The sequence below is a fragment of the Triticum aestivum genome, chromosome 2B (assembly GCF_018294505.1).
Source record: "Triticum aestivum cultivar Chinese Spring chromosome 2B, IWGSC CS RefSeq v2.1, whole genome shotgun sequence".
In the NCBI taxonomy this organism is placed as follows: domain Eukaryota; kingdom Viridiplantae; phylum Streptophyta; class Magnoliopsida; order Poales; family Poaceae; genus Triticum; species Triticum aestivum.
Genome location: NC_057798.1, coordinates 776,855,532 through 776,865,090, shown reverse-complemented (window position 1 = coordinate 776,865,090; position 9,559 = coordinate 776,855,532). Strand labels below are relative to the sequence as shown.

Below are 9,559 nucleotides of genomic sequence, written 5' to 3'. Positions count from 1 at the left end.
CTCAATATTTCTTTATTTTTGGGAAAGCCATTTTATTACTGCTCTCATATTTTTATAATAGAAATAATTGAAGATAAAATAAATAAAATCAAATGATCCTATTTTCAAAATTTGAGAAAACTCAAATATGAAAATAACGAAAATCCCAACTCTCTCCGTGGGTCCTTGAGTTGCGTAGAATTTCTGGTTCAGGCCAAAAGCAATAAAATATGATATGCAATGATGATCTAATGTATAACATTCCAAATTGAAATTTCGGGATGTTACAATTTTGGTATAAATCATTAGCTTTGAACTTCGAAGGATAGGATTTCCAATAATATTGCTTTCTTGTGCTGATAGCAATAAGAAATAGCTATCCTAGAATCCACTAAATTTCATATGGATGGAGGAAATTAAATTCCCTCATATATGTGTGTACAGTTTCGTGTATTTTCCCTATGTGACACCCCAAACACATTTTTTGAAGAAAGAAAAGGTTTCATATGGTTTTATTCCTAAAGATATTGATTGATTTTTAAGATACGTGAAATTCAGTTGTCTTTCTTTTTCTATTTGCACTCTTTTGAGTTTTCACATTCCAATTGGGGTCTACTTGTCACATAATCCTGATATATCTGTCACCTTATTTTTGTATTCTTTTTTTTGACTTTCTGATTTTATTTTTAATTTTATTCGTTAGTTTTCAACAACCACACGACATACACTATCTATTTTATTCATCGCTTTTCATCAAACCACAAGACATCTTCGAACGGATGAATATTTGATTGGGTTTCATGTACTATTTTAGGACCCCATTTTGGTATAAATCATTAGCTTTGAACTTTTAAGGATAGGATTTCCAATAATATTGCTTTCTTGTGCTGATAGCAAAAAGAAAAAGCTATCCTAGAATCCACTAAATTTCTTATCAATGGAGGAAATTAAATTCCCTCATATGTGTGTGTACAGTTTCGTGTATTTTCCCTATGTGACAACCCAAACACATTTTTTGAACAAAGAAAAGGTTCCATATGGTTTTTCTTCCTAAAGATATTGATTGATTTTTAAGATACGTGAAATTCAGTTGTCTTTCTTTTTCTGTTTGCACTCTTTTGAGTTTTCACATTCCAGGGGTCTACTTGTCACATTATCCTGATATATCTGTCACCTTATTTTTGTATTCTTTTTCTTGACTTTATGATTTTATTTTTAATGTATATCTATTTTTATTCGTTAGTTTTCAACAACCACACGACACATACTATATATTTTATTCATCGGTTTTCATCAAAACACACAGACATCTTCGCACGGATGAATATTGATTGGGTTGCATGTACTATTTCAGGACCCCATTTTGTAACAAATGATTATCTTTGAAGGATAGGATTTCCAATAAAAATGCTTTCTTGTGCTGATTAGCAAAAAAGGAATAGCTATCCTAGAATCCAGTGAATTTCATACGGCTGGAGGAAATTAAATTCTCTAATACATGTGTATACAATTTCGTTTATCTTTCCTATGTGACATCCAAACACCATTTTCGAAGGTTCATATGGTTTTTCTTCATTAATATATTGATTGATTTTTAAGATACGTGAAATTCAATCGATGTTGCTTTTATATTTGCACCTTTTTGAGTTTTCACATTCCAAATGGGGTATATTTTTCACATTATCCTGATATATCTGTCTTTGTGTTGAACAACTTGAATAAGAGGATGCATACCCTAATTTCTTGAACCTTACAAGAATTGACTCTACAAATGCAATGTATATTTCCTTAGTGTATATATGTCCGGAAAAATGTACATACCTTTTTTAGCAAACATTTTTTAATAGCAGTCACGACTTTTTATGGAAAACAAATATATAGTTCAAATACCGAGTGACATCTACTGAGTGTTAGGGTCTATTTGGTTTGCAGCATTTTGACACCTTAGAGTAGGAAAAATGCGGCAATATGATAGGCCTGTAGGTGAAAAACAGAGGGTATAAAAACACATCAATTTTCAAAACAACAGAGGGTACAAAAACCGGAGCTGCTTGGCGAGGACGGCATCGGCGCCGAAAATAAGCTCTACGCTGAAGCCCGCCACACATAGTAAGTTGAATTCCAAGTTTCCAACCACATGAAGCGGTATAGATAGTTTGTGCATAGGAAATCTGAAAAGAGGTTCAAGTGGAATGTCAAAATCCTGTGTTTTCCCTTTGAAAGTGAGTTCAAATTTATTTATTTTTCACTTTTATTTTGCTTCATTCTTTTGAAGCAAACGGAATTTTTTTAAGCAAACGGATGAATCCTGTTTCCTATGATGAACCATGAACCAAAAGCCCACACAGAATGGGCCATGAGCCCATGAGTTACTCTCACACTGTGTCTAGCGACGGCAAACCCTCCCGGAGAAGAAAGGCGACGCGACGGCGCTGGAGCCGGCGGCCGCTTCCAAGTTCCAACCCACAGCGTGCCGAGGGGGCGGAGCGCCCACCCTTCCCTGCGCGGTGGGCTTCAGCGCAGAGCTTATTTCCGGCGCCGTTGCCGGCTCGCCAGGAAGCTCCGGTTCCGAACCCCGCGCGCGTCCGCCGCCGCTGGGCCTGGCTGCGCGGTGGGAGAGAAGTTCGCTGCTTGGCCGCGCTGACGGCGCCGCGGGGCTTCGGGATCGCGCCTCTGCAGCCGACTTGTAAGCGTTCTCTGGTTTCACCTCCTCGCTTGCACTTGAATCGTCAACTGCAACGGGTGCTTTGCATTTGGGAGATCAGATCCATGATCTAGAGTTCAGGATCGTTTTGCAACGCAGGCATTAGGATGAGGCCAGTGCGTGTTAGTGTTGCAGTCATGTGACCTACAGCTGTTTGATGAAATGCTTAAGCTAGACGCGATGGTTACAAATGTGCTTTCTTCGATGAATGTTCGAGCTGTTTCTGCGTCAGATACTTGCATTTACTCGCTTATTGAAACACTTCAGTGCCTCGGTTCTACTGTGGCCAGTGTGCATCGCTTCAGTGCCAAAGTATGCGTCATATTCAGTTTCTGTTAGCTGCTTATTTCGATATGCTGTTACATCAATAGTGGAAGTCATTTAGTAACGTATAATGTGCAGAGCTTGTGTTGTATGTATGTATGGTTTGGCCTCTTGTTTCTTGCAGCATTGCCTATAGTCACTCAGAGAACAAATTGGTCCCCTTTGCAGATTCTGCGATCAGGTTTTGCACTTGTGGCTGTTTAGACACCTATGATCCTGTAAATAATGCGGGGAAAGCTTTGGGTCAGATTTGCCCCCTTCCTTTCGAAGCGTTATGTCTCTTCCTCATCATCACCATCATGCTCGGCAATCCAACCGTGGCTCTTTGTTGGCCTAGGTAACCCTGGTGAGAAGTACCAATCCACCAGACACAATGTAAGTTCTGCTTCTCATCTTCTGTTTGAAATTCAGGTGGCTCAGCTTTATTGTCATAATTCATTTGTGCTATTTCACCTTGCAGGTTGGGTTTGATATGATAGATGCATTTGCAGAGTCTCAGAACATATCCCTGACCAAAAATCACTTCAAAGCACTATTTGGTGAAGGTTTCACTCCATCCATATGCTCCCAGAAATAACATTCCTCTTTAATTTTCGGGTAATTGATGCTCTGTTTTCAAGCACAAAGGGTTGAATTTAATTGAAGGTGCTTTCATTTCTATTGATGCAGGGATGGTTGATGGCGTCCCTGTTTTGCTTGCCAAGCCTCAAACATATATAAATCTCAGCGGTGAATCTGTAAGGAAAACTTTTGAAAGATTTTTCTTTATGATTTTTACCTTGCTATACATTTTCCTTCCCATGCACGCAATTCATTGTAACTGGCCTGACAGTAAACTGTGATGACTTGTTAAATGCTTGTGATCCTGACACCCCTACTTTTCTTTCTTATTACAGGCTGGTGCACTTGCTGCCTATTATAAGCTTCCACTCCACCGTGTCGTAGTGGTAGGTGTTTATGATCCAATCTTCCTTGGTGACACCTTAGATTGGCTAACTGAGTTCTTTTCTGTTTGAGTTTCAGGCATATGATGACACAGACCTGCCATGTGGAGTTCTTCGTTTACAACCTAAAGGAGGATATGGGCGTCACAATGGGTCAGTAAACCTTACATTTATGTGCTTTGTGAAAGAGTTCTATTTGTGTGTCAAAAGTTTACAAAGGGAAAACCTTGTATTTCTGTGTTGTGTTTAGATACATAAATAGAAAAGCAGCAGCTCTGGAATTTATCAGGTTAAGTTTTCAAGATTGTGATACTCGTACTTGAACCTATCCTGCCTGTGTGCGCTTTGGGGGTACCTGTCTCGTTGAGCTGGTAAACAATATGGTGCTTAGGGCATTTTCAATGCAGGGCGCCTGTAGAGGCGCTTAGGCAAATAAAATAAATATCCTAAAATATAGAGCTCATGTAAACATTCTCTGTTTCCAATGCTAGCCGCTAGTATAGGCGCTAACAAACGCCAACAAACGTGGCTGGTGCGTCCAGATTTTATCTCGTACGGCAAGCAAACTACCTAAGCGCTCGACTCCTACTCTTGCACCGGTGCCAAAATATAAGCGCTGGACTCTAGGATTACCAGGCGCAACTGCCACTCTGGCCAGGAATTCAATCCTAGCGCCTCCAGCTAGCGCCGCCCATTGGAGATGCCCTTACCTTCGATAAAGCATATGGCAGCTTTTCTTCCGTTCTGTAGCTCATTACTCCAGCAACTACATTTCTTGTTTGTTGTTGTATTCCTGCATGCACCCTTTTTTTTTACATCTCAACATGATCCTTACTTGTTTTACTTGCCAGTTCACATAGCCTGTGATGTCTAGTCAGTTACTGAAAAACAAAATCTTCTGAACATGAGCACACTCTTTAATCAGTATGATAGAGTAGAATGTTCTATCTTTAAATTATTTTATGTGTGTGAGCAGACCATTAGTCTCTCAAATCTATCTGATTTCTGTAGACAAGGTGTTCATTTGATCTTGACAGGAAACAATTACCTTGTTAGTTTATCAGGTTGAAGAGTGTGATATACCATTTTCGCAAGAACCGAGAATTTGGCCGATTAAGGATTGGTAGGTTTGACAACTGCAGGATTCAGGTTTCCTTTTCCTTTTCTGTACCAAAATTTAACGTTTGTCTTATGTAGGGATTGGACGTCCGCCTGGTCAGATGGATCCCAAAGCTTTTGTGCTTCAGAAGTTCAACAAGACTGGTCGTGAACGGGTATAAAATCTCCATTGCTACTACCCTTTGCGTTCTAGTTTAAGGTTATGCTTATTCTTATTATCCAATTTTAATTCTCGTGTAGTTCTTAATGAATTAATTTAGAAACACCTTCTTGGTTCTATTGTTGGATGATTGTGTTCATTCACTAGGACAAGTGTGACCAAACAGTAAGGACAACAACACCCTTGGCTATATAATGAAACTATGTTTTAATGACTTTAATCTACTCCAGTTAATTTTTAAGGACTCCAACACCCTTATATAAGCAAGCTCTGTGTTCTAATGACTTCAATATATTTCAGTTAATTTTTAGCATATTTCTGCATGCTCCCTGCAAACCTAAATTAATCTAGGCTCCATTATGACTGCATTGCTACTATAGATAGTATGACGAGGGAGTATTTTCTGCGACAAAACAACTTCATTATATGATTTTGTTATGGATAAACTAGATATGCATCAAGATATCGTGTGTCAAACTGAAAACAAACTTACTGACTGGAGGTGTACCACAACCTGAAGATATCCGAAGGACCACTTAAGCATTCCCTCCACAAGTCCACATAGTAGAAGGACAATAAATAAAAATCTGTTTTAACTTGCGGACAACAGCTGGGCACTTATGTTTTTTTGTATGTGCATCTTTTGCTCTGAACTTAGATTGATTCAGCCATAAAAGAGGGTGCAGACATCCTGAAGATGGTGGTCACCAAGGGTTTGACAGAGGCGGCGAGAGTGGCGAACGTGGATCAGAAGTACAAGCATCTGGTATCACATGACCAGCAGCTGTTGTAAAGGTGACTACGACCCTCTCCTCTAGAGAAATGGTCATGCATGCTGTGCTCTTCCAGTATTATCTAGACGGAATGCAGAATTGACTTTACTTGAGTACGAGGTGGCACCAATTTATTTATTTTATTTTATGGCGTATCAATATTTCTTCTAATGTTTCATCGGTTATGCCGAGCAATATAGCTAACATGTACGCATGTGCTCCCTCCGTTCGGAATTACTTGTCACAAAAATGGATAAAAATGGATGTATCTACAACTAAAATACATTCAGATACATTCATTTCTTGGACGAGTAATTCCGTACTTCCGTACGGAGGGAGTATGTCCAATAGTACACGCTTGACTATTCAGCTGTTGTGACCTGATGTGTATGGCGCTGTGAACAGCAGCTTCAGGAGTATTAATTTTCCACATCAGTGTCTTCCCAAAAAGGGAAATCATATTCCACAACAATGTCCAATTACATCAATTGATGCAGAGGCTGGAATGATCTTCCTTTTAAAAACAATGCCCAATTATATGATCGGTAACATATGACAACTTTTCAGCGATTTGCTTCTAGAATTACATCCATGACCTTCTTGAGCGAATGCTCCTGAACAACAATATCGGAGTGTGTGGCATTAGCAATCTCCACGAACTTGAAGGGTATGTTAGCTTGTTGTTGCCTACTCAGCTCCTTCACAAACGCAAGCACGCTAAACAAATTCATGGTCCCGTCTCCATCGCCGTATACCTTCTCGGGAGCCACGTTGAAGTTACCATCCCGGTACACCACCTGCTCCGGCGTTTTGACGCCGACACCATTGAGGTATGTAGTCGGCACCATCGGCGGGTCAATTCTCAGCTTCATCGAAAGCACTCGTTTCACGACCTCGCTGTTCAAACCAAGTGCCGGCAGGAGGTCCTTGTAGTCATATGCCGAGTAGTTCTTGTGGTTGGTGATCACAATTGGCCTGTGACCAAATGCCATGGGAGATGGGAGGGATAAAAGGGTGCTCGCAAAGGTTCTCCACATTTGCCGCAGAAGCAGCGGCGGAACCGATGGGACGATGAAGGACGGTCCCGAGGCGAGGCTTGTGAGCACCCCCAGGAAACCTTCCGGAGGTGTGGGCGATACGAGGACCAGGTGCTTGATGAATTTCTTCCTCCATGCCATGGGAGTCGAGTTGACGAACCCGAGGATGACCTTGCCACCAAAGCTGTGCGCAACGAGGATGACCGGCTTGTTTTGATTCTTCTCGCTCGCGCGCTCCACCAGGTCCTTGACATGAGCAAAATAGTCGGAGTACACCTGAGATGGTTGCCCCGGCAGCGGCGGAGCGTGCCGTGGGTCGTAGGGAGCTCCGAAAAGGGTATCACCATCACGATACCCAAGCAACTCAAGCTCTTCGCGGACCCTTGCCAGACAAGTTGGGATACGGCTCCTGATTACCACGAATGCAACGCAAAGATCATCAGTTTCCAGATCCAGACCTCTAACAGTAGAGGAAGAAAACGTCATCCGTGCATATGTATGCACTACCTGTAGTGTATATGTATGCACTACAGAGTTTTCAGCTGTGCATATGTATGCACTACCTGTAATAACAAATCCAATGGACGGAGTGCTTGGACATAATGCGTACTTACGAATCGTTCTTGGAGGTGAACCCGTGGGCGGAGCCGAAGTCCGGCACGCGGGTCTCGACGCCGGGCAAGTTCCGGTAGTCGTTGAGGACGGGGTCATAGACGAGGCGCATCTGCTCCTCGAAGCACGGCACGTAGTCCTGCCGGACCAGGTCCGTCGTGTTTTTCCACAGCGGGAACCACCCCTTCCCCTTGAGCTCGCCGCAGCGGGGCAACGACGGCGCGTAGGTGTTGGCCAGCCACGCCTCCAGGTTGGGGCAAGTGAAACCAGGGATCAAGATTACCGGGTGGTAGAGCTCGGCGTCATAGCCTCCTGCGCCACAACGATGGATGAGGCAGATGAGGAAGGTGAGTAGCGCTACAAGATCAGCAGACGGCGAGACAATCGCCATCAGACAATACGGTGGTGCGCTACACAAGCGAGTGCCAACATCGATCTATTGGATGCTCGGCTTTATATAGATTACTAGTGGTAATTAATCATCTTTAATGTTTGGAAAGTTTTTAATATTTGCCTAAAATTACGTCTGGGTAGGTAAGACTATAGAAGGCAGTACTTCAACGTTAAGACTTGCCTCCTCATCCAAACGAGGAAGTAAATTAAGGAGTACTAATGGAGAACAATAAAGAAGGGGAAAAAATGTATGGTTAGAGGGACTGTGGTATCCCCAGCCCACCAGGACTAATCCAGGATTTCCGGCGAAGCGTATTCGGTGGAAGGAGACGTTCCCGTCGATGGCGAGGTGCCTACGGTGACTTCGTAAATTTCAAGGTAATATGCCGGCTCAGTCTTTCGGAGGTGTTCATAGGGGTAGGGTGTGCGTGTGTGCGTTCATATGGTTGAGTGTATGCATGTGTATATGAGCGCTTGCATCTGTACTGTGTTCAAAAAAATAATGTAAATTGCAGTTACAACACACTCCCTCTATTTCGAATCAATTGTCATTTCAATTTTTTACGTACTAAGTAAAACTTGTTCCAAGTCAATTTTGTATAAGTTTGTCCAGGTTTATAAAAACAATATACACCAACGTCTATGAAACCAAATTACTCACATAAGATCCATCATGAAATATACGTTCACATTATATTTATCTAGTCTTCTAGATATTGATTCTCATAAGTATGATGTATTTTCATTTTATGTTAGTTGTATAATATTATAGATCAAAAATTAAGGTGAAACGACTTCCTAGCGGCCGTTGCAGCGAGCGATCTAATCCAACGCAACTAATCAGCCAACAAGTCTTTCCATCAAGGCCCATCACGTGAGACTTCCAGCGCACACACATGCAAAGGCTAGGTAAGGCAAGAGGGAGGCGGACCCACCCAAATCAACAGTAATCACCGCCCCTTTGATTTTCAGGGGGCGCCTCTAATTAATTGCCCCTAATTAATCCACATAGTTAAGTTACTTTCCAAATTGAAGCCTGTTGGAAAACGAGTGTTGGAACGCTGGCGCGCCACATAAGTGTTACACGTGTGGCACGAACACATGGCAACTTCGAACGTTTTTTATGCCACGTTTAGTGATGTGAGGATGGCAATTTTAATTGTCAAGCATGTCAACTTTCTGTTTAGAAGCAAGTTTCTTTTTTTCTTTTTTTTCTTTTTTAGATGATAATTTTAGTTGTAAAAAACATCAGGTCCAGATTGTTTCATGCCACGCGTGTGGCACTTATCATTTGGGAAAATTAATCAATTAAGATCTTACCTTTGTGAGTTCGACCATACAATGTACCTTTTTATTTCAATTAATATCAATTTTTTACTAATTATTGTAATTGCACAAAATCTATTTTTTTACGAAAAGAGCGCATCTATTATAAAGATTCACCGAAAATACAAAGCACCTCAATCATCATAAAAACTACATCGAGGTCTATGGACCACGGAACGACCATTGCC

The 9,559-nt window shown here is 41.5% G+C and overlaps 2 protein-coding genes across 2 annotated transcripts; one reads left to right on the top strand and one right to left on the bottom strand.

Moving 5' to 3' along the window:
- The first annotated feature begins 2,321 nt into the window (after positions 1–2,321).
- Positions 2,322–6,174, top strand: LOC123047332 (CRS2-like protein, chloroplastic). Its single transcript, XM_044470851.1, has 9 exons — positions 2,322–2,665; positions 3,176–3,382; positions 3,468–3,552; positions 3,677–3,744; positions 3,904–3,954; positions 4,031–4,104; positions 5,016–5,074; positions 5,149–5,225; positions 5,889–6,174. The coding sequence occupies exons 2-9, from the start codon at positions 3,233–3,235 to the stop codon at positions 6,021–6,023; spliced, it is 699 nt and encodes a 232-aa protein (XP_044326786.1). The 5' UTR covers positions 2,322–2,665; positions 3,176–3,232; the 3' UTR covers positions 6,024–6,174.
- A 392-nt stretch (positions 6,175–6,566) lies between these two features.
- Positions 6,567–8,043, bottom strand: LOC123047331 (lecithin-cholesterol acyltransferase-like 1). Its single transcript, XM_044470850.1, has 2 exons — positions 7,655–8,043; positions 6,567–7,449 (listed from the first exon to the last, which is right to left on the bottom strand). Exons 1-2 carry the CDS (start codon positions 8,041–8,043, stop codon positions 6,567–6,569), a joined length of 1,272 nt encoding a protein of 423 aa, XP_044326785.1.
- Positions 8,044–9,559: the final 1,516 nt, after the last annotated feature.

Coding starts and splice junctions, on each gene's coding strand:
- LOC123047332 (XM_044470851.1), top strand. CDS start 3,233: ATGCGGGGAAAGCTTTGGGTCAGATTTGCCCCCTTCCTTTCGAAGCGT. Junction 3,745..3,903: donor TAAATCTCAGCGGTGAATCT/GTAAGGAAAACT, acceptor TTCTTATTACAG/GCTGGTGCACTTGCTGCCTA. Junction 5,226..5,888: donor ACAAGACTGGTCGTGAACGG/GTATAAAATCTC, acceptor CTCTGAACTTAG/ATTGATTCAGCCATAAAAGA.
- LOC123047331 (XM_044470850.1), bottom strand. CDS start 8,043: ATGGCGATTGTCTCGCCGTCTGCTGATCTTGTAGCGCTACTCACCTTC. Junction 7,450..7,654: donor TTCACCTCCAAGAACGATTC/GTAAGTACGCAT, acceptor CGTGGTAATCAG/GAGCCGTATCCCAACTTGTC.